The 25307-nt window shown below is 46.0% G+C and overlaps 1 protein-coding gene across 6 annotated transcripts in view; it reads right to left on the bottom strand.

Annotated features, from left to right (window-relative positions):
* Positions 1-10196: 10196 nt before the first annotated feature.
* Positions 10197-25307, bottom strand: part of Tbc1d1 (TBC1 domain family member 1) — a 187048-nt gene continuing 171937 nt past the window's right edge. For all 6 annotated transcript variants that reach the window (XM_075943453.1, XM_075943454.1, XM_075943456.1 and 3 more), the window contains 3 exons: positions 22988-23157; positions 16279-16452; positions 10197-11887 (listed from right to left, as the gene is read on the bottom strand). In XM_075943453.1, coding sequence (XP_075799568.1) covers positions 11687-11887; positions 16279-16452; positions 22988-23157 — 545 coding nt within the window. In that variant the 3' untranslated portion in view covers positions 10197-11686. The remainder of the gene's footprint in view (positions 11888-16278; positions 16453-22987; positions 23158-25307) is intronic.

The following is a 25307-nucleotide window of genomic DNA, read 5'->3' on the forward strand; positions in this document are numbered from 1 at the left end:
AAATAGAAAGAAAGAAATAAAATTGCCCCCAAAGGGAGTGGCACTATTAGGAGGTGAGACCTTGTTGGAGGAAGGTGTCACTAAGGGGGCAGATTTTGAGGTCTCTGTTGCTCAAACTTGCCTCAGTGTGACTGAGATGACGTCCTGTTGCCTCTGAGTGGAGATACAACACTCTCAGCTCCAGCACCGCAGCTGCCTGCACACTGCCAAGCTCCCCACAATGATGCCAGTGAACTGGACCTTTGGATCTGTAAGCGAGCCCTCATAATTAAATGTTTTCTTTATAAAAGTTCTCATGGTCATGGTGTCTCTTAGCAGAAATGAAAACCCTAACTAAGACATGTCTCTTCCAACTGCCTTGCCTTCTCTTGTTCCCTCCACACACTGAGGCAGAGTTTTCTAATATCTCTCAAAAATGCTCTTTTGCGAGGACAAGGGGAGAAATGGGTATAGGAGAGGGCTCATGTTTAACTCCTGGCAATCATTCATTTTAAAGTATCTTTACTGTTTATCCCAGATTCTCAGACACAAGTCTCAGGCAGGAGCTCCGATAGTCTATGACAAACAAGGAAGTGAAGTGACGCTACCCTCGGCACTAATGCTCCAATAACCATGCTCACATCTTTCCGTGTGATCTGGAAATCTGGCTCAGGACAATGCCTGGCACACGGCAACTGGTATGTTTCCACTGTTACTGTATCTTGACACTCTATCTACACTTGCTGCTTGCCAATGACTTTTCTCTGGAATTGCTCAGATTTGCAATGAACAGATCAGCAATGTGAATGTGGAACCCGGAGATAAGCACATGGCACGGCCTGATAAATAGGAATTTCCCAGCACTTCTTTTTGCAGAGGATCTGGGTTCAGTTCTCAGCGCCAACATCAGGAGGCTCGCAACTGCCTGTGACTCCAGTTTCAGGTGCTCTAATGCTCTCTTCTGGCCTCCTTAGGCCTCTGCCCACATATAGTGCACACACAAACAAGCAGGCATCGACACATATACATTAATAAAATAATAAATAAAAAACAGCAACAGTATGTGTGTGTGATGGTGTGTGTGTGTGCATGCATGCACGTGCGTGTATGTGGGTTGGTAAATGTGCGTATGTTCATGAGAGTGAATTCTGTCATGCCCATGCCACGATTCACGTGTGGAGTTCAGAGGACACTCAAAGGGGTTGATTCTTGCCTTCCTCCTTGTTTGAGACAAGGTCTCTTTGTTGTCTTTCCTCTGGGTACACCAGGCTACCCTATTCTCTTGTCTCCATCTCCCATTTTCATTTAGGGGCACTGGGATTTCAGACACACTACACATTCAACTTTACACAGCTTCTAGGGATTCGAACTTAGGTTCTTAAGCTTGCATGCTACTTTTACCCACTGAAACCATCTCCCTGGCCCAAGAATAGCGCCTCTTAGCAGTCATCACCATTGCCAGCCCAGATGCCTCCCATTCTGTTCTTGTCCAGGGGCCTTCTCCCCTCCACACTATGATTTTTAATCTTTAGTATGTGGCAGGAGTCTCTGGAGGATTAAAGATCCAACCTCGCCTCCAGAGTCCTGAGTTAATAGCTGAAGTAGAGAAAGGGTGTATTTCTAGCTACTTTCAAGTAGAAACAATAGCTTTGGTCTGAGTCTACACTCAGCATCACTGCCTCCCTTCAAACTTAGAACCTCATGTGTCAGGTACGTGCGGCTCAAATCAGATTACTTGTCAACACCAGTCTCAAAGCCCTGTCGTCCACCGCATGTGGTCTGAGGCATCAGGCACAGTCCTGAGTCCTGCATCCAGGTCACTGATGCAGATGTGCACCCAGCTGGTTAAGGACCTATAAATACTCCTTAAATAAATTAAATCCCAGCTCGTCCATCATCAACTAAAGCACTTGCTTCCAATCTTAGTTAAAGGTTAAAGTCACGGAGCCCTATCACAGGGAGTCCGGTTTATCAGCGAGAGCTCCACGTGGCGCTGGGGTTTTACAGTTTCCTCTGGGACTGGGGGATGTAGCTCAGTTTATAGTGTATGCCTAGCATGCACGAAGCCCTGGGCACCGTCCCCAATACTGTATAAACCAGGCATAGCAGCATCCGTGTTATCCTAGTGCTGAGAAGTTGAAGGCAGAAGGATCAGAAGTTTGAGTGTGTTGGGCAGATAGGCAAATGGCATGACCTTGGCTACCTATTTTGTTAAGGCCAGGCAAGACTACGTGAGGACCTATCTTTAAAAAGAAAAGATTTCCAGGTGAGTCTAATGCATACCCGGGGCCGAGGACAACCATCAGGGTTCTCCTGGCTTAAGCACTCACAGGACACTGCCATGGAGCTTGAGGTTTAATAAGCTTTGACTATTGGGAGAGCTGCCCTCAAAGCACTGCTCACATCTAAGAACGGTGTCCTACAGCACATCAAATGTTTGGCCTAAGCACTCTCAGCAACACAGTTACACCGGCCTAGCATAAACTGATTTTAGGGACTCATAACAATGATTCTTAAAGATCTTGATTTCAAACGTTTATGCCCCGGGGTGGAGGGATTTCAAGCTCAAAGACTAGATGCAGTTGGTTTATGGTATCGGAACACAATGATAACTAACATTTACTGCTTACTAATGTGCCCGCAGACCCAGAACTTTGTGCTTTCCACAAATCCTTGTACAAGAAACATGCAAATCACTTCCTTCCATTTGACACACCCGGGGTTGGTTTCAGCTGACTCGGGGCCTCTGCTTGTAACTATAGCATATTCCTTCTGTTACTGGCACTGGGTTTCATTTTGCTCCTGGTATCTTGAGAGTGTATATATTTAAAGCATACACTAATCAAGGCCAGCCTAGGCTACCTAGGGAGTATCAGGCCTGCCCAGGCTATATAGTGAGAACCATCCCTAAAAAATAAATCAAATCACAAATTCAATGGATTTAGGTAAAAAGTGCATAGAGTCAGAATGAGTCATGGGTTAGAACCAAATGCCCACATATTGACTGGTGGGAAGGCTGCCAATTTAGCTCTGAATATTTATGTCAAGTCACAATAAGATCCTATGATTAGTTGTGCAGTTGGCATTTGATTAAACACAAGTTTACCTGAGAAGTTCCAGGGGCTTCTTTAGAGGGTGCCAAGGATTAAAGAAACATCTGCTAAGAACACCACGGTCCAAAGACGAGAGTGCCCCCAAGGTCAATGAGCCATGATTACACCGCTTGCTATTGTTCTAGTTTTATTTGTTGCTGTGAGAAATATCCTGACAAAAAAGCAACTCAGAGAACAAGGTATCTATTTTAGTTCCAGACTCAAGGTTGTTTTTCATCACTTCAAGAAAGGCATAGTGGCAGGAGCTTGGGACAGCCGGTCACGTTGCATGTAGTGCCAGGAACAAGAGAATGAAGGTGTGTGTGCTTACTGTGCTCAGCTCAATGTCAATGTTCTTACATAGTCCAGGATACCTTCCTAGGGAATGGTGCTGCCCACACAGGGCTGGGTCTTTTCACATCAGTTGGCCTAATTAAGACAGTCCCCCACAGTCAGCCCAGAAGCCAACCAAATCCCCCACTGAAATTCTCTTCCGGGGTGATCCGAGGGCCTGTCAAGTTGACAAAGTTAACCATCACACACTTCCTACTTCATTGAACAAGCCAGGAATTTTAGATAGCTCTGTGATCTTCAAAAACTTCTGTGTTCTCCTTTCCAATACTACTTTTTGCCACTGTCAACTCATTTTGAAATAGTATGGAAAGCAACTGGGGAACTTTTGCTTATATCTTCTTAGTGCTCTGTAATGAAATGTGGAGAATCCGTCCCCTCGTGCCAGGAAATCAAGCCTGAGTTTTCCTGTCTTATAAGGTGTGTCTTCCCGAGGCTTAGATTCCCCGTGCTTTACTTCTAGCCACATCATGAAGTGGACAGGGCTCTGTCAACAGCTTGTATATGAGACCTGAAGGCCAAGCCATGGTAAGGCAAGCAATAGTGTGACCTGCCACCAGGAACGATCAACAATATCCATGTCACTAACTCATCTTTCCTCATAGCCTATGCTAAGTTGAAAGGAGAAGATTTCCTGTGTCCATTTAAACACTCAATGGAACAAAAAAAAATAACTTATAGTTTCTATTTATGGGCTAATATCATTGTGTTTTAGGCTCATATATTTGAATACTTAGTCCCTAGTTGGTGGAATTGTTTGGGAAGAATTAGGAGGTGTACCCTCATTGGAGATTTGTCGCTGGGGGTGGGATTTGATGTTACAAAAGACTTCCACCATCCCAATGTCTCTTTCTGCTTTGCTTTGTGGTTGTCTCAAGATAAATGCTCTCAGCTCCTGCTCCAGCACCATGCCTTCCTGCCTGTCACTCCTTGCCATGGTGGTCATGGACTCTATGTAATGGTCTGTCCTATCCCTTTAAGACACAAGTCTCCCCTGCTCCACTGATGCAAGGGGCTCTTCCTTTTGCTTTTAGCCTGTGAACTCTTTTCCTTTCTGCCTCTCTCCCAAAGAAGTAGCTTGTCTTCTCCTCTCCACTCTGTAATAATAGGAGCAGCGGGCCGCTTCCCACCACCTGGCTAGCTTTGCCCGAAATAATTACATGGAAACTGTATTCTTTTAAACACTACCTGGCCCATTAGTTCCAGCCTTTTATTGGCTAGCTCTTACATATTGATCTAACCCATTTCTAATCATCTGTGTAACACCACAAGGTGGCTTACCAGGAAAGATCTTAACCTGTGTCTGTCTGGAGTGGGAGAATCATGGCGACTGCTTGACTCGGCTTTCTTTCTCCCAGAATTCTGTTCTGCTCTGCCTACCTAATTTTCTGTCCTATTAAAGGGCCAATGCAGTTTTTTTATTTAACCAATGAAAGCAACACAAAACAGAAGACTCTCCCCCATCACCTCTCCCCTGCTTTCTGCTTCTCTTTCTCTCTCTGCCTCTCTCTCTGCTCTTCCCCCTTCTCCCCTCTCCCTTTCTCCTTCACAATCCACTAAATAACTATCCAACCTCACTCTGCATGGCTCTGGCTCTGTCTCTCACCCACCATGGCTCTTTGTGGGCCTGGCTGACCTGCCAAGGTCTCTCACCAGCCACGTTAACTCCCTGCCTGGGGTCCGCTCCCGCCCCTCTGGGAATCAGGGAATCATGCTGTTTTATTTTTACCATTACACTCTAATCTTCTGAAACTACTGTACACACTAAATAAACTCTTCTATCAGTTGCCTTGGTCATGGTGTTTTGTCACAGCAAGAAAATAGTAACTAAACATATACAGTTATGAAAATTTACCTTAAAAAATACCGGTATTCTCTTGGCATCTGTTAAATGGGCTTCTAAGCCTATTGGAGGCTTAGATTGGATAATTTAGTAAACATGTGGGATTTAGTCTGCACAGTTCTGGAGGCAGAGCCTCCAGAAGGTACCTCCTAGGCACATGGCACCTCTGGATACATCTTCAAATGGGCAAGGCAGCTCCCAAGAGCCTTTGACAAGGGCACTGTCATGGCCAGTTTTTGTTTGTTTGTTGGTTAACTTGGCACAAGCCAGAGTCTTCTGAGAAGACCTCAGTAGAGAAAATGTTACCATAAGAAATGCACTGTAGGCAAGCTTGTGGGCATTTTCTTAATTAGTGATTGAAGTGGGAGGGTTCAGCCCACTGTGGGAGGTGCCATCCCTGGACTGCGAGTCTGTGGAGGGCCAAAAATGTGAGCCTATATCCATCTTGACCAAAGGTCAAAGAGTTGGAACTTACCTCTACTCCTTCAAGGTTTTTGTGTTTCTACCTCAGACAAAGGTCCCACTATATAGATTTTGAGCAGAGAGTTCTGCCCTCTCAAGGTTGTCAACAGGTGTGACTAATATCCAGACCTTGTATTTCAGGAATAGGGAAATAGATATGTTTCTACCTCAAAAAAAAAAAAAAGTCTAAGGATCCAACTAAGGTTCCAGTTCCCTTAAGGAGATAACTTTGGATTCCACCCAGGGAGTGGTTTGCCTACAGAATGTTTTGGTCTAGGGTGTAAATGTGACTTGTTTTGTTCTAGCAACAGAATGTTTAACTATGGATGTAGCCCTTCAACTGGTCTGTTCATTTCCTTGTTTTGGGTTAATATAGTTTTTTTTTTTAAATCTTTTTATCTTACTCCTACCTCTTGGGGTTGGGGTATTTTAAGCAATTATAAATTAAATGCGGGTGACTTCAGTATTCACTGGGACTCCCTCCTGTACTTTTCATGTTTTGTTTTTATTATTTTCACATCTTCGTACTCTTTACTTATATTTCTGATCCCTAAGCCCCTACCCTGGCAAGTAGTATTTTTGTTAAGTCTGGTCCCTGACAAGAGTCCTGGGCTGTTTAAGAAAACAAACTGAGGGCTGGGGAGATGGCTCACAGGTTAAGAGCACTGACTGCTCTTCTAGAGGTCCTGAGTTCAACTCCCAGCAACCATATGGTGGCTCATAACCATCTATAGTGATATCTGGTGCCCTCTTCTGGTGTGGACATACATGCAGGCAGAATATTGTATACTTAATAAATAAATAAATAAATAAATAAATAAATAAATAAATAAATAAATAAAATCTTTTAAAAAATGAATAAAAGAAAACAAATGAGCAAGCAAGGGGAACAAGTTGGCAGCATTCCTCTATGTCCTGGGCTTCAGTTCCTGCCTTGAGCTCCAATCCTGACTTCTCTTCATGATGGGCTGAGGTGTCTAAGTGTCAGCTGAAATAGCCCTTTCATCCCCAAGTTGCTTTCAGTTAGTGTTTTATCACAGCGACAGAAATGGGACAGACAGTGATCTCATCTGTGAGTGGAACCCTCAGGCCTTCATCATTTCCCAAGGCTCTGCAACTCAGTACAGTCAAGCTGGATACTAGGATTGAGCAAATGAATTATAGGGGAGGAGGCATCAGGTTTCACAGGAGTAGATTTAGGATTTTTGAAAGGACTTGGTTCATGTGACTCAAGCTACGGCATAATCATGCATCACTTGGACTCCACCCACTAATAATCAGCTGCCCAGGACACACCCACTCTATTAGCTGCTCCTTTTCTTCTCCTTCCAGTGTCACCTGAACACCCGCACCGCTGAGCCTTCTCTGATCACTCTGTGTAGGCAGCGCCCACCCCATGGGTGATTGGTGCTGATTACCTATAACACTTGATGAAAACCTGAGTGATGGCAGTCACCCACCTTGTAGTCCCAAGATGAGGTTTGCTACATGGTGAGGGCATCCTAACCATTGTTGGGGTGAGTGAGCAGGCAAGCAGTCATACTTTGTACCTGTAGTCATATCCAAGGATGTAGAGCGGTCCAAATCTGTTCTTTAAATGTGCGTATGTGTGTGTTCATTACAGAAGGAAGATCCTGGGTGAAAAAGTAGATTTTACCCCGCCTAGCAAACAACCCACTGAGATTATCTGAGTACATAATGTAGGACTCAAGTCAACAGCTGTGTATTTCTAACAATAGCTACTGACCCTCCAAACGAACTTTCCTCTCCTTCCCTAGTACACAGCCTCCCCGAATGGTCCACGTCAAGGGTGTTGAGAACCCCAGGCTCAACAGTAAACAAGAGCCAGCTTTTCCACACTCAAAAGAAATTAGAGACATTATTTAGAATCACAGGATTTAAAAAGTTTCCAGACAAGAAGAAACCACTCAAAATTGGTCAACATAGATTCAAACTTGGAATAAGAGAAAAAACAAAGGCAAGAAATTACTGTCAGAAGAGTGAGGAAGATGAGCTGGGTATGGCTACATATGGCTGTCATCTCATCCCCCATGAGGCTGAGGCAGGAGGATCATGAGTTTGAGGCTAGCATAGGTAATAAGGTTGATTATCCATGGCCATGCCTGGTTGTCCAGAATCTGAGAACGGCCACTGTAGTAGTAAAGTGCCGAGACGAGGGGTGCAAGTGGGGCACAGGGCACTCCCAGCTTGGGTTTCTAGATCTCTCTCTTCCCCCACTTCTCTCTCACATGCACGTATAGTGTTCTGCACAACCATGAATTTCTTGTAACTTATAAAAGAAGAGTTGCAACCCAGACATGTTACTCATGTATCTAGATGGTAAAAACAAATAAAAAACTGCAAACCAAAAACCCAAGGACTAGGACCTTCTTCCACTCCCCCCGCTTGACTGTCCAGAGCAGAGGTCTCCAAGGAGGCTGAACCCAACAAACATTTACTGAGAAAGTACTAAGGGAGGGCTTGTGAAGGGCTTTGGGAGGGGCTCCATTGTTTAAGTCATATTTTGGCAAAAATCATGGGAGGGTGTAACTTAGATAAACTTGGAAAACTTTTATAATTGGTTAGGGTTTTTTTTTTAAGAAAATACTTAAAATGCATTCTTTTATGTTTTCATGTGTATACAAGGTATTTTATACCTATCAAACCCAAATGTTCTGTCATATTCCCTCCTGGCCCCTCCACTTCTTTTTCTTATTGAATCTTGTTCTTTCACAACTTTATGTATTTGCATAATATGCTCAGGTTACTTTCCCACCCTCCCTTATTTCCCTCCCACTTCCCCTTCCTTAGGAATCATTTTATCATATATACTAGTTTTTTTGAAGTTCATTTAATGTCCCACAGAGTTTAACTACATCTGTTTGTGTGATCCTGAATTGGAACTAATCATCAGAGCCTGGTGGGCTCAACTGTAGGTATAAAGCTGGTATTATGCCTCCCCTTCCCCAGAGCCCATTAGTTGTTAATGGGGCAGCAATAACTGAGTTCCTTTCTCCTCTGTAACTATTAGGAAGACCCAACTTGTGTGAATTCCAAGTCAGTAGGTGTAGCTGACATTTCACAAACCTTTTCCCTACTTTTTTTTTTTTAAAACAATCTTTCTGCTGTAGTTTCTGGTTGGGAAACACCCAGAGGCTCCCAAACAATACAGGTTTTGCCATTATCCAACAGAACCAGCTGGTAAGACCCTATTGCTGAAGACACTACACTCCTTAGATGCAAGATATAGAGACATCAAACTGGACTTGTACTGGAAACATCCTGTTGGCTAGCTCTCAGTGCAGGAAGGTGCTATGAAGGTGGCTGCCAGGAGAGGAGGGTAAGGGCATCAGTGGTCTAACCTAATCCTACGAGCTATATCAACCTGGCAAGATGTGCTTATTAGAGCAATAGTGGCAGGGCTGCTATGGGGATAACCAACCACTCCGTGTTTGGGTTTGAGGCCCACTGTACAAGAGGAAATCCTCGTCTAGAGCTGTAAACCTTGTCTAAAACCCATTACTGAAGAGGTTTTAGGTCCAGGAGTGCAACCTAAGGCTGCTGCTTTGCAGGATTAACATCCTTTCAAACTACCTCCTAAGTGTCTTTGTGTTTATACTCACACATAGAGGCTACTTAGTCTTAAACAGAGAAACATTTCCTTACAGCGAATGGGGGGCAAATTAAGCAGAACTTGAGTAAAACAATGAAGTTCTGATTATTCTCCTTAAGAACACTGGGTAGGGCAGGGAGGAGAAGCTCAGTGAGAAAGCACCTACCTAGGATTCATAAAGCCTTGGGTTCAAACCCAAACTGCAAAAATAAAAACTACTCTTCATCCTTAGCTTTCAAACAATTTCAGTTGACTTCACTAACAACTCTTCTTTTCTAATTTGCTTCATCACACAACCAAACCCGGTGCCCCTATCAGAGTGCCACTCAGGTTCTACACAGCAGTGCTTGAGGGTTGAGGGTCTGACACAAGTGTCCAAGACATAAATGGTATCAAAAGAGGGACAACTTCCAAGTGCACATGCAGGTACGGAGTTGTGCACGGGGAGAGAAACTGAAATGGACCTTGATTTAATAATTTGCCTGAGATTACTCATAGTAACATGAGTTGCCTCTGTGTATTTCTCTCCTTGCTAGGTCTCCAGCTGTGACTACATCCAACCTTTACCTATAGGTTCACTTAGGAGTTTATAAGAATGGTATGCTGGCCCAATACAGTCTTGTAATGACAGGTGGTGTCCACACATGGGAAAAGCCAGTTGCCTTGGTGCTAGCATGCATAGCCCTAGGGAAAGGTGTCCCAACATCATGGATACTTGGGCACTGATTCTGGAGGGAGAGCTAATGTCTCAAAATTGACTGCCAGCGGTGAGGTGAGATGCACACTGAAGCCACGTTCACTCCTAGCTGCCAAGCCAAAACTCAGAGTTTGAAAACAGACGCCATGAAGACACAGGTGTGAATTACCAGTTTTATTGCTTTCTTGTTTCTTATTGTAGAGTCAATGTTTTGAACAGTAGTAATATGTCCAAAACTCAACATTTTAAAACATTCAAATAATAAAATACACTGTGGAAAGAAGCCCCCACAGTTGCCTCCTCTAACTACCCCTGGTGGAGCCTCCTGGAAGAGAGGCAATGGGACTGTTGATGTTGTTTTGTGGAGAGAACAACTTTCCCCTGACCCAAGAGCTGGAGGGAGTCTTCAGTACCACCTGCCATTTGGTGTCCCTTTGAAACAGCAAGGAGATACCAAATGACACCAAGGATGGTGGTCCCTCCTGTCACCCCAGGCTTAAAAGGCTCCTTTCCTACCAAGAGAACTGAAAAGACTTCTGTGGAACAGGGGGCCAAGTGGTAGAGCCCAAGGCAGGACCAATTCCATTACGTGCCCGTGGCTCTTCTCCAAGCTTGCTGTGCACATGGGCGATGCTCTCCGCAGGACCAGCTGGAAGCAGGGTGGCTGTGAGCTGCACTCTGCCTGAAGGCACAGGGTCCTCGCCATCCCAAGGGAGGGGTCACTGTATTTTGAGTGCTTCTCAAAACACGCAGCCTACCTCGGGAAATCTGTCAGCTGCCATCGGACTGCAGTTTCAGCCGGGGTTCTTCTGCAACATTTCAGAATCTTAGGAGCCCCTTGAAATCGTGATGTGCTCTGCTCCTTCTAGGCAGAATCAGAGCTCCAAGGGGTCAAGACTCAAAGGAAGACATGGCTGTGGTACATCATCCCACAGACAAAAATAAATAAGTGACCCTATGGTGTGGCTATGAAACAGTCACAAATAAATATCTCAGACCCCAGAGCGATAGTTCACACACTAGAAAGAACAGGGAGTCTAAAACTGTGATTTCTTTATGAAACATTTATCTACCAGGACTTGAAAGAGTGAGCAAAAACATATTAAAACACTGGGTAAAAGACGAGCTTCTTCAGTACCCGTGGGAGCGACTGTGGAGTCGGTGACGATCAACACGTCCAATTTCAATAAACCCTTCAGTCCTTCCCCACGGCCACCTCTGGTCTCCATAACATGAGTAGACAAAGGCCCCACTGCACCTCATGGTGACACCAAGGGCATGGTCACAGGAACCTCTCCTTGCAGACGGACAAGGATCACACTTTTGCCTGAGGAATTACTTCAAGCCCTTCTTGCTTTGCTCTCTTCAGACAGTGCCTCTGGAGGAGGAGGGAACATAAAGGGACATTTACTCATGTCCATGCCATCTAAAGCTACAACAACCAGGACTGGAAAAAGGGTGAATTTAAACCAAAACAACAAAAACTCTGGGACTTTAGCCCTCCCAACTCCAAGTCTGAGCGCAAAGCGTCTGCGGGCTGGCGAGCCAGTTTCCTCCCTGAGGAGTCTTCTCTTCTCTGCCTCCAGCTTCTGTCTCTCTCCATTAAGGCCTGGACAGTGTTAGTGGTGTGCAGTCTCTCCAGGGAGCTGTCAGTCACCTGTCGGTTCGGGCTGGGTACAGTCCGGCTCCTGAGTGCTGGGCTGGGCACCCTGCCCTCGCAGGTCCTCCACCATCTGCAGCAGGGCAGAGCGCTCCAACTCCAGGGTTAGCGCCGCCTGCTTCAGCTTGCTCTCGCTGGCTAGAAGCTTCTCCACCGTAGCTTCAAGGCTTTGGATCCTAGCGTTTGCCACCTGGAAAATGGAAGGAGAAATGAGAATTGTACCCGCCTGTGATTACACAAGAGGGGGTGGCTACGAAGGCCACCACTCAGTCTTTGGGGGCCTCTGGAGCAGAATCTGGGCAGCAACAAGCCAACTGATGATCAGTTCTGGTCATTTAAGAACTATCCCCGCTTCCGCTGCAGGAAGGCTGGGCTCTTACAAACACTGTGACATTCTCCTGTGTCTTTTCTAGTTTGACTCCTCTGGAGATTGAGAAAGCAGCATCAGAGGACAGAGGGAACAGGACCCCCACTCTCTATCTGAGTACATGCAGGATGCTGTGGTAGGCCAGGTGGAAGACACAGCCTGTCCTGTCCCAGCCGACCATATATCTCCACGTACAAACTGGTTTCCCAGGAAACAAGGCATCTTCCTTGAGACACGAAAAGTCAGAAACAGTAGTATTCTACTGAGGTTTCTCTCTACTGTCGCTTACTGGCCACCGCCAACCTTGTAAAGAACAAGCCCTTGGTCTCTCTTGGAGACAAAGCATTGTCTTAGGTCACATCCTTAACACCCAGCACATACCAGGTCAGGGAAGTGCTTTGTCAGCCCTAGCTCCCATCTCCCGTCCACTGGGGCAAGCATCCCAGGGGTGGTCGGCTCTAGTGACCTGAGAGGCCCTCTGAGAGTACTGAAGCAGCTCCAACCTTGGACTTTATACTCAGGCCTTCTGAGCCTGCTCCTCCGTGCCCAGCTGCACTGACAGCACTCTGGACAGGAAGGGGGGGCCCGCCTTATCAGTCCAGCCTTTTTGTGTGTGCCATTTATTCTAGCTAGGGGAAATAGTACATCTAATTCCCCACTTCATTTTCAAAACTTGGGAAACTGTGTTTGAACAAGACAACCCTCGTGTTAGACAGAAAACTGTGACTCCAAGTCTAGCTCCTGCTGTAACACCAGAATCCTGAAGACCACAGGAGAAACAGGGTGGAAGGCACAGCTCTTCCAGCTCAGAGAGGGAATGGGCAAGCCTGGTGCATATCCTTAAGTGGTACCTCCCACTCCAGAACATTCCCCCACTGTCCAGGCTGGGCTGGCCCATTTCTGTCCTGAAAGCCATGTAGCTCACAGAGTACTTCCTAGTTTGCACACTCACTTCCCATGTGACTTCGTAGTGAACCAATCTGCAGGATGCTTTATGAATGGCACAGACGGCAGGTCTCCTCAGCAGACTAAACAAAGCATGTCTGATCTCAAGGTCTGGTCCCCACGGCCCTTCAGCTGGGGACCACCTGTAGCCTAGCAGATTACTAGGAAATGCGCCCATGCCACCGCCCAGCACACAAAGTCATCTGACATACGGCTAGTGAACAGCAGGATCAAGACTTTCATCTCTTGTTTCTGGACAACTCTGTTTTTGAGTCAACCTATTTTTACTCTGTGTGTTTATTTTAAATGTATAAACTCGGTGCTAACCTATGAACATTACAGTTTAATAGGCAAAGAAAATTTTAGAAATTTCTCAAGTACTTTATAAGTAAACCTGAAATAGCATTTCAAATTTTGAAAAAAAAATATTTCCAGTCTGCTAATTTAGATGACATACATTCAGTAACTAAATTTGGCATTTACAGTTCGAGAATTTATTAAATGTCAGGAATAATTTCTGGCAATAATCTACTACTCCTTTATATACATTTACATGTACTCGAATAGCTTGTGCTACTTACAAAGGTAAAAATGCCTTTGGACTTAAAGTAATAGCAGAATGCATATACTTCATAGAGGACTAAACTTAGCCATTAGATGTTTATTTCCTCAAGGTACTGGAAGAGAAAAGAATAGCGGAACACTGAAAAACTAGTGCAGGGTGTCTGATGTTCCCCTCGCAGCAACAGTTGCTACTGATATTTAGTGTATGATCTTTCATATTTTTTTCCACAGAACACACATAAATCATACTTTTAAAGAAAAGCACACCACACAGTCTGCTTAGTAATTTGTTTTTCTACTTAAAACATCAAGAACACAGCTCAACACACTTGAAAACAACGGATGCAAGTTCTATATTTTACTAAAGCACAATCCAATATAACTGTGAACAGTTTTATTCTCTCTCCTACCCCCTTCTGTATACACCCTTATATGCCAGTATGCATACTGAGGCATGCGGGCGGGGCCAATGTCACTCATTGAGAATTTGTTCGACATTGCTTAAGGCTGCAGAAAAGAGAGCCCTTGCTCACAGTACTGGAGGGCAGTATAATTTCCCCATGCAGTCCCTTCCACTGTTGTCTTTGCAACCTAAATTTTAAGAGCCATAATTATTAACATACATTAAGTGTTCATGTTAACGGGTTTCACTGTGGCATTTCCATACAAGCAAATACTATGTTTTGGTCATGTCTACCTTCTCAACTATTCCCCTTCCTCTCTACTCCCATCTTCCCTCTCGTGCCCCCCCCATGCCCACCCTGTCAGGCCATCTTTCTTAGTTTTTTTCCTCCAGTGTTTTTCCTCTGCATGAGAACTAACAGGCAACACTGTATATTACTTGTCTTTCTGTATGACGTCACATCAAATGTTTAAAATATAGATAGATAGAACTTTGGTCTGTCCATCAGTGATATGAACAGAACCAAGCTAAAGACCAGGTAAATTTTGATACTCAAGGTGGGGAGAAATGTACTTTAAGATCATACTGAAAACCTTCTCATACAAAAAGCATGAGATACATACGGGAGACAAAACTTCCAGAGAGGATCATGGGAAAACTACCTCTAAACCAGCTCAGGGCCCAGTAACTATACAACTACCCTTGCCTGTGTTTCTCAGAGCCGTGTCCGACTCAGCTTCTGTCCGGCACAGGCTCAGTAACCACAGCCGGCTAACAAAGCCTGCAACCCTGTATAATACGCTCCTGGAGCCACTTGGCTCAGAGAGGAGGGAATTCAGGAGACACCAACGACGTTTTCTTCAGTATGAAGGTTTTTCAGCAGCGTGTCACGAGGCCCTCTCCTCACACAGAAGCAGTGTATATAACTGCTTTCAAAACTCCAAAGATGAACACTGGCATCCGCTTAAGAAATGAGCCCAGAATATACTTCTGCTTGTTGTAAGTGGAAAACTTTAGAATGCAAACGTGAGCTCAGTGGGAGGAGCTCCCGTCAAGGTCCATGTGTGTGTGGGGCCCACTGTTGCCTTCCAACCTCTGGAAATGACCATGTGCACAGTGTGCCCTCGTGGGACAGAGCAGGCTCTTTGTCCCCTATGGCTTCCCTGCAGGTGACAGCTGAGACTTCCAGGGAAGAGTGTAAACATATTTCCAGTAAGGACAAATAAACCAGTGTGGCTTCCGAGGTGCCTGGTGGTTAGGATGGGTGAGGGGAGCTTTTGTTTCTGGGTGCTACAGTAAGGATCTACTGGTCTCCTGTGGGAGAGCCTGCTGGGAGGAAGGCATTTGAGGCAGGGAATGAGTAACAGACTCTCAAATGCTCACCTCATTTACATCATGGACAAACTCAAGTCTGCAAGGTGGCAGCATCTTACAGAGAAAGATCAGAACTGGGTAAGGATGGAGAACATATTCTAGGGAGCTCAGGGACCCCATGAATAACCTGCTTTAAAAAACATGCCTCCAATAATCTCTGAACATTGACACATTCTCTCATTTAACTATCAGCAAGAAGAAAACAGGGTTACTTAGTGCCGTTTGACTGACAGGGGCCACACTCTGCAGTGAGGATTTTGTTCTGCTCCCATCACACCAATGAGGGACAGGCCTGGGAGCCATGTGCATGGGCCACCTCTGGACTGTGTCCCACAGCTCATTCCCTCACCTTTCTGCATGTACTATTTACACGGCAGTTCTTCTGTGTCTCACCTGCACTGACCTACTTAAGATGGAAAGGTTCTAGAGGGGAGAATTGTGCCCTCAATAAACAAATCTTTGCATTTGTACTCCACTTATTTATTAATAACTATCATATGTTCTAGTTTACTCTGTCAGACAGACTTCTATGTCACTCCCCTCCTTTAATATCTCTCCAGGGACCCAGCTTGTCTCACCCCCAGGCAACAAAAGCTCAAGACTATCCCATCGTTATCCAAAGTACAATTGATGGCATTCAGCATCCGGGACTAAGCTGGTCTCTGGGCCTCTGGGCCGGTCTCCTGCAAAGCTAAGTGTAGAAAAAGCCTCTCAGAAAGCTCCAGGACTGTCTGACCTTAGCAAGGACAGTCTGTCTGCTCCACAATAAAAGGGCCGATTCTCCTGGGACACCTCTGATCGCAACTACAAACAGTGCAGGGCTGGAAAGGTCCTCCGGTCCTGGGAAAGCCCAGGCTGCTGTTGCCTTTGGTGAGTTAATGAGCTACTATACAGAGGCTCAGGAAGCTGCTTTGCAAATATGCTCTACCTGCAATTGTTCCAGGAGGTCAAGGTTCTGTTTGCGTAAGCTGCTGTTGGTTTTCTCCAATTTATCCATTCTTTGGTTGTCACTGAGAGGAGAGGAATCAATGAGTTCTTCTTGGAGCACATGGTACTCAACCTCGTAGGCTTGCAGCTGTTTGGCGATGTCCATCTCAAACACCTATTAGAGACAGAAAAATCATCAGGCTCCGAAACTAAGACAAGCTTCCACATGCATAGGTACCTGTACACACGTATGCTCATGCCAATGTGCAGCTATCATCCCTACATGCTTGGCAGCATGACTGTAATACACATGAAAGAAAAGGAAATTCAGCTCTGAGGAGGTCATGATTTTACAAAAAGAAGATAACAACAAACATCTAGAAATGATTTCAAAGGATAAAACAAGTATAGGTTTCAATACCCTTTTTCTAAAAGGCCAAAAAAAAAAGTCTTAAAAGACTTTCAAGGGGCTAGAGAACAGCTCAGCAGGTAAAAGCACTGGCTGCTCTTCTAGAGGATCTGAGCCTGACTTTCAGCATCCACATGGTGGCTCTCAGCCGTAAATTTAATCCAAGGGATCTGGCACCTTCTTCTGGCCTCCCTAGGCACCAGGCACTCGGGTGGCATGCATACATACAAACATACATACACGCACACAGACAAAACACCCACACATACAAGTAAACAAGCAAAACAAAAACCAGATCTGAACAAGACTTTCAAAAATTTTAGTTCTTGAATGTTTTCTGTGCAAATTCTATTTCACCGACTCTAGGTTAAAAGGTGGCAAAAGAATCATGTCTTGCTTGCAAAGTCTCCAAGTCCAAGATACGATCCAGCTGTGTCTTCAGAGTTGCAAGAACGACAAAGTAACAGAACTGTTAATGAAAACATCCTCTTGACACAGATATGCAAAAATTAGCCAAGCCCAATTGTCACCCACATGCATGAGTGAACACAAAACAATGCCTGAGCTGTCTCTGCCCACAACAGCATTGATGGTGACAGAGCCACACGTGTGCAACAACCCGCAGTGCGGAACTGACTCAAGAGGCAGTGTCTGCACTTTCTCCTGAGGAGGAAGTGACAGGGCTGCAGTGAGGTCAGAAGACAGATGTGGTGCTGCCCAGTGCAGCCCCTTCTCAGGGAGTGGGCGAGGGAACCCTACGGGCTGAAGCCGCTCAGCACAGGGCCATGCTAGTTACCCTTCTCATTGCTGTGACAAAATGCTCAACAAAAGTCAGAATGCATGACAGGTTTTAGCTCAGTTCAAGTGTGCTGAGTCCATCGGGGTGGCAGGAGCATGGGGTGGGCTGATCACAGTGCAACTGCGGTCAGGAAGCGGGGGGGGGTGTGTGGGGGGGGCTGATGCTCAGCTCCAGAGATGGAGCTGCCCACTAGGGTAAGTCTCTTCACCTTTTAAGCTCATCTGGACACTCCATCAGGCAAGGCCCGAGGTCCGTCCTCTAATTCTATCTTGTCAAGCTGACAGGGGCTCTGATGCTCATGTTCCCAGGACAGGAAATGGCCTCTAAAAGTGGCATGCTTGGGTATTCTCCAATTCCACATGAGCTTTGAATATCGGGGACCTCGTGCCTTCCACTACCCTGTCTGTCTCCCAGTCTCCAAGGTTTCAGGAAAGTTCCAGAATTTTGGTGCTGAAAGGAGCACTATCTTCTGTTTGTCAAAGCAGGAGCGATTCTTTTTTTGTTACCAAAGCAAGAAAACTAGAATGCAGGGAGCGTGGAGAGGAGGAAAGCCCAGCGCAGAGTCCTTCACCGTTAGGCTTTCTCTCATCTTTACTATTAGAAGCACATTTTTTTCTAATCATAAACAAAACTAATGCCAAATATCCTTCCCCATTCACTTTTTCCACTTAATTTTATGTTCTAAGGGCTTTCTTGTGTGGCGCCATGTTCCCCATAACCACCACAATAAATGGCTTTATGGTTCTTTACCAATTCAGCACAGCACAAACATATAAGCTCACTTGGTAAATGCTGGACATCTTGATACTTCCATTTTTTTTAAAATTACAAATGACAACTCTAAGAAAGTTTCCTTCTATACAGGGCTCTCCTAGTGTTTTGGCCCAGTTCCTAAGGATGCATTCCAGTAGTTGGGATTCCGGCACCAGAAGGGTCTGATGGCTTTACTGGCACGTACTGCCTCTTGCCAAACTACTTCCCACGTAGGAACAATCAAGCCACAGTGTCACCAGCATGTACTGATGTGCCAGGTGCTGCATGCCCTCGGCACTGCAAACTGATGTTAAAAAGTTGGTTTGTTAGTCTAGCAGGCAAGGCATTAAATGCTATGCAGAAATTTAAGTTACGCATGAAGCTAAATAGGTCCCCAGATATGTGTCTGCTAGATGGCTCCCCTGTATGCTTCTATTTTTGGCTCACTGCTATTGAAGTCTTGGTGTCTCGCTTTGCAGTCTCTGAACATGGTACAATGAAGGCACTGACTTGTGGCTGGCAAACCATACTTTCTGGCTTTCCTAGACCCTTCCCAATCTGTTGGTCTCAGTGGCCCTTAGTGCAGGGTAGAGGAGCAGTCTGCCGGGGGATCTGAGACAAGGAACACACTGTCTAAAGTAAACTTCAAACTGATAATGAAGTTAACTAGAAGTCAACCTGACTTTAATTATCACAACATGTGGCAGTGGTAAGGCACGTGTCCCCAAGGCACTTCACCCTCTTGGTGAGGCACTGCTGACTGTCCTTTTGCAAACTACTCATTTCCACCAATGCAGTGGCTCGAGCTAGGGCACAGGGCCACCCTGCTGTGGTAGCCTCCTCTGAACACAGGGACTTTGTGAAGATTGGTTTCTGCCCCACAAGGTCGGGTACAACTGGGAACTTCTCTGAACAACACTACCCACGGCACAACTTCCACACGGTCTTGTGGCTCTCGTAACCCTGCAGATTCCTGAGTCAGCAGGCCCGGGGTGGGTCCCAAGATTCCTCTTGTAACAAGCCATTACACGATCCGACAGTGCTGGTCTGGGACCGCAGGGCAGAGACTAAAGCAGGCTGCAGGCAGCCCTTTGATGTTAGCTGCTGTGAACTGAATCAAGGCTTCAGCGTCAGAGCGCTCACTCACGGCTACATGACTGTCACTCCGGCTCCCACGACACCCTTCAGTACTGATCGTTCCCGGAGGGCCTTCTTCTGGGTCAGCAAATGCTTACGACCTTTTGCATCTGACAATTGTGGCGAGCACAAGGCCACACTGAGGAAGGTGAGTGGCTCCAGAGACCCCAGCTCTTCCGTCCTGGACAGTCAACCTTGGAGATATGTCTGATGCTGCTCCCAGCATGAGCCGACTAAGGCAGGGCTCATCCAGGAGTCCGGCTGGGACCCAGCTGCTCAAGTAGTCTACAAAGGGCATCTACTGAAACAGGGTTATAGCCCCAGAGAGGCCTGCCCGCCCACCACAGCCTGTCCAGACACGGGGCTACACGCTGCCAGAGTCAATGACTGTACCCATCATTTCCACCATGAGGACCTCCCAGGTTTGAAGCTGGTAGCTCCTCCGGCCACTGAGTAATCATGCTGCACACCTCAGACTTGCTCTCTAGTCTGTTCAGACGTTGGTACCTCTGGGGGGAAGGGGCAACAAGCCTGAGTTCTTAGAGGTCAGGCTCCATACTGAACCACGAGCCAGAAGGAGGGCAGAAAGCTGCCGGCACTTGACCCGTTTTCTATCAAGACTGTTTCTGGAATGAAAGCTTGGGTTCCCAATGTCAATTTCACCCAGCCCACGCCCTCATTACTTCACCACACACTGAACACATCTGGCACTAGAACTAACTACTTTCTGTTCTCTTTCTCGTCTGCCTCTGGCATGTGGCTCAGCCAACTACAGCCTGCCTTGCTAATGTTCTGTTGTAACATGGCTACTTCACCCCTTTACCCGCTGCAAAGGCAGAGCTGTGGAACTGCAGCAGAGGCCTTCTGCTGCACACACAAAATGCTGGCCATCCAGAAACATCTCATTCTTCCAGGCCCAGATGAACCAAACTCTGTCAGCTCCAACACTCAATACCCAGAACCCCGTGGTCTTTCCCAGTTAGGCCCTTCCATTGCATATGGGATGCTGGACCTGCCTAATCTCACTGAAAATGGAAACTGGAATGTCATGGCTTAGATCTGCTAAGGAGTCTGGGGAGTACTGCCTGTCAAGTTCAGAGCAGCTGCACGAGCCAGCTCAGGTGCACAGATACAGATAGGTGTCTTCTGGTGCTGAGACACCATAAGCTTCCGGTATTGAAGGGCACTTGATGCATAGCAGAGTATGCAGTGCTCCCAGTAAGTACAGCTCTTCACAGAAAAGGGGAGGAACAAACAAACAAATAGCCATTATTCCCCTCTCTCTCTGAGGCTGTATACTCAGGAGGTAGATCAATGACCTGCCTTGGAGCTGGGACAAGAAGTCAGTAATCATGGGACACAGACTCAGTCTAGGCAGCCAAGACTCTGGGTTCACCTCAGAGGCTGTGAGTCGCTAAGTATATTCAACAAAGACTAAGAAGGGAGTAGACAGTGCAAACATCAGAAATAAAGAGCACCAAGAGTCTATCCTGTGTTAAGATGCAAATATAATCTTGAGGTATGTGGTGTGGGCAGCTGCTGAAGCATTCTGAGGTGAGGTGCACCTGACACCTCCCCTCTCCCCTCTGCTGCAGTGAGCACAGGCCAGCTAATAACCACTTTCTGTCCTGGGGAATGTGGTCATGCCTGCAAGAACTCATGTGGATATATAGATTCCCTAGGACCTGGCAGAAAGGATGGACTCAGCAAGCGAAAGCAGTCTACACTGAACAAGTGTGCCAGGCAGGTAAGACCTGGAGCCAACCAGTTAGCCAAAGATAAGTAGAGAGTGGACAAGAACTCCTCACCACGGGCATAGCAGTGTGCAGAGATGCAAGGTCACGTGCAACAGGAAGTCCCACCCTGTGCCAGGTCTGCACTTTTTTCAGTACTTAACCTCTAAGGTAGAAGAGCAGATGAGCTTCACAGCTGCATTTAGCTACAATTCACTGGACCAACCGGCCTGAGCTAGCGGGTGAATGATCAGAAATCCTTACATAAGCATTTACTTTTTTAAAAAGGCTTTATCTCACCATCTGTGTTTAAACGACTTATCTAGATTTGTATCTACAGAAAGCATTCTAAGCTTAGGAGAGCTGACTGCTGACTCTGCAGTGTGACCTGATGACGACATCCCTTCCAGTACACTCTGTGTGCTGGTTGATTTTGCTTGTTGATGTGCCTGGATTGAGGGATGTTGGGCGATTAGTAGAGCGTGGCTGGGTTTGTCCGTGCAGGTATTTCTGAAGATGACTGGTGTGTGTCAGAACAACTCAGAGGAAGACTTGTCCTAAATGTGAGCAGTACTCCAAGAGGCTGGGGGTGTGGGTGGGGCAGTCACACAAGAGCAAAGAGCAAAAGGTGGAAAAACCTTTAATCCTAGCAGCTCTCTGTGCTGATGCCAGCCTACATAAGTGAATTCAAAGGCAGCCAGGGCTACAAAGTGAGATCCTATCACAGGGGGAGGTGTGCAGGGAAGGGGGAGCAGCCTGCAAGCAAGCCGAGTTCTGCTGCTCCTGGGCAAGTGCAGTTACCACTGCTGCCACCCACTGACACCAGACTCTAGCTCCTTCTCCAGGACTCCAGACCTGCTGCTGCAGACTAGGACCACACCGTTGGTCTCCCTGAGGCTTCTGGCTTTGGGAACTGCACAGCTAGCAGACTTTCTGGCTCAAAGGTATGCAGATGGCAATTAAATTACCTAGGTTCCAATCATGCAAGACAATTATAACCCCCCCCCCCAATGATTATGGCCTAGCCTATTGGTTCTGTTCCTGTGCAGAAGTCAGATCGGCACTCTCAGCCACACACCCTCTGGACGCTTCTAGTCGGGACTCCCCCACTCCCACTAAGCATCTTGCTTCTCCAGCGCAGCAATCATTACCAGAAAAGTCTTTGTTCCCAAACCGTTCATGTTCTGCTTTAGTTGTAATTCCCAGCTAAATCTACCTAAAACATTCACCATTTCGGAGTAATGGTGCTATTGCATATGGAAGCTAGAGATGCCAAAACCTTCCAACAGTAACAACAGATTAGACTGAGCAGATTCATGAAATCAAGCTTATACTGATTACAGAAAAGTCATTTTCTGAACATTTCAGTTAGTACCACTGAGTGGGAAAAAAATCAAAGCACTCATTTTTACAAAACCTAGCACCTTACAAAAGTTTGCATTTTTGAAGAACAAAAGACAAGAATGGAAGCCTCCTACATGTAACAAACTACCGATACTGGTCCTTCTTAGCACACCTGGCTTCCCGGTGCCTTCTGCCATTAACACACATGCATACACGCATACACGCATACACACACACACACACACACACACACACACACACACACACTCAGATATTTCTTCTTCTGATGAATATCTGTGATGTGCCTTCCATATGCCAGGCACTGGGCAAGATGCCACCCGAAACACAAAGTGGTCAGAATCAGCTCCTTTTTAGAAAGCGACACTCCAGACCTCAGTGGCGTCTGGAAGCCGGGAGCAGGCCATACTTGACTGACACACTCCAGACCTCAGCAGCATTTGGGAGCCTGGAGCAGGCTATACCTGTTGACGGCACTCTAGATCTCAGTGCATTGAGAAGGCTAGTACAGCCGTACCTGATTGATGGTCTTCTCCATTTGCACTAAGCCCAAGTTGGGTAGTGTGTTCTTTATGAAGTCCACTATGGTTTCCAGGTTCTCATGTTGCAGAATCAAGGGCTTATGGCTTCCCAAAAGACTTAAAGCCACTTTAAATATGACCTCTGATCCCTGAAGAAAGATCATATCTAAGAAGACACAGAAATGCAGAGTTAAGTCCTGCCAGCTCCTGACAATATACCACCCTCTTCTCTCTGCCTCACACTAAGGAGCAAAAGGGTGGGAAATTTAATCCAAGTTACAAATTTTGTTTCTTCCTTTTTAAGAGCCTGTTATTTCAGACAGAGTTGTCAAGACACTACTGCAAATGATAACAATTAAAAACAACAGATACATATATGGCTTAGGTTTTGTCACAGGTTCAGATAAAAAATTTCTACTCTGAAAAAAACAATTAAAATTAAAAGATCTTCAAAAGTTGAGAAAATTTTTATTAGCTTATGATTTTTTCCATAAAAAAGATTTTAAAGGAGTTGCCAAAACATGTTTTAAAAAGACCAGTTTTTAACTATGTATGTGTGTGTGTGTGTGTGTCTATGAGTATGTGGAGTGTGCACATCTATACACTCATGTGCATTTATAGAAGGCAGAAAAGGGTATCAAGTATATTCCTCTTCTCCCTACATATTCCTTTGAGGAAAGGTCTCTCACTGAAGCAAAGGCTCATGTTTTCCTGTCTAGGCTGGCAGCCAGCCTGAGAGATTCTCCTGTCCTGGTCCCCCTCAGGGCTGGGTTACAAGCATGTCTGGGACACCCAGCTAGTTACTCTGGGACTCACAGCTGTGTAATAAGACCTCTTCATCACTGAGCCGTCTCTCCAGCCACTGCAACGGGCTTTCAATTAGTAAAGCCTAAAGACTCTTGTAGATGGGGAATTATATTTTGAAATAAAAAGACAGAATGAAAAGATGTTTAAAGCTTTTAACAGGCGTACAAAATTTCAAAAGCACACTGAACTTCATCAGAACAATGGAACCAAGAGCCAATCTTCTGTCTGAGGAATTTAAGTTGGGTGAAGCTACTCTCCAGTTCTTGTTGTGTTTTCTCATGATTGTTGGCAAGCCACAGCAATGCCTATGCTGAATTTATGCAGTAGGATGAGGCAGTGGACAAAGCAACGAACTGGAACTGGAGCCAGTAAAGATGGGCATCAGTGCCTGGGCTAGAACAGAAGAAAACTGGCTACTGGGTGTCTCGGCTCGGGCACGTTGGACCCAGTGACTGGAATAAAGTGAAAAGAAAACAGTGAAAGCAGAAGTATAAGTAAAACCAGGGCCAACTAATCCGTTTCTCTCCTTCTTTGACACTCCCCACCCCACCCTTGGCTGCGGCACAGTAGACAGGGTGAGGAAATGGCACCGGTGCAACCACGACACCAAGGCAAACCAAAGCACCCCAGAGAAGATTCCCCGAGATGCCCCTCCACGTGAATCAGAATGACAGCATGGGAGATCTGTTCATAAACTGGAACAAGGCTGGACACTGCTAAAAAGGTGAGAAATTGAGTCAGGGCAGCATCTGGACAAGGCACAGGAGAGAGGGTACTTATTTGTAAGCTTACTCAGCAGGCTAGTCCTCAAGATATCTGAAACGTTTACTATGTCCCCGGTCACGTGACTGGAGTTGGTGCCAAACGGGAGGTCTGTGCTGGAAAATGAGGGAACCAAGTGCAGCCTGAGATTGCTGACCACATGGGGAGCCCTTAGCTACTGAAAACGCCACACCTGCTCAGGGCTCAGGCTGGCCCTAGTCATGGGATGACCTGCTTCCTCCTCAGGGTTGGTTGTTGAGGCTCAGACAATAACTTCAAGATTGGCGTGGCTTAGAGGAAGTATATCCACACCAAGGCTGTGTCACTGGAGAATCCGTGACATGCCTCGCTTGTGGAACACACACCCACATATAAACCTCACCATGGCAGGAAATGACAAGATGGAGAAGAACGCTATAGGACTTATTTTTATTAATTTGTGTGTGTGTGTGTGTGTGTGCATACACACACACATGCCAGCCAGAAGAGGGCAACAGATCCATGGGAGCCGGAGTTACAGGTGGCTGTGAGCTGCCTGATATGGGTGCTGGGAACTGAACTCAAGGCCTCTGGAAAGCAGTAAGCTCTCTTTACTGCTGAGCCATCTCTCCAGCTCTTACAAGATGTATTTTAAACATAAATGTTTTGTAAAAGAACAATCAAAATGATAAAAGTTTTATGCACTCTGAAAAACTTTAAGCCTAATTTGTAAGTAACTGAAAAAAATGTTACCTACAACGCAGCCCC

This window comes from Microtus pennsylvanicus, chromosome 12 (genome assembly GCF_037038515.1).
Source record: "Microtus pennsylvanicus isolate mMicPen1 chromosome 12, mMicPen1.hap1, whole genome shotgun sequence".
NCBI classification, from domain to species: domain Eukaryota; kingdom Metazoa; phylum Chordata; class Mammalia; order Rodentia; family Cricetidae; genus Microtus; species Microtus pennsylvanicus.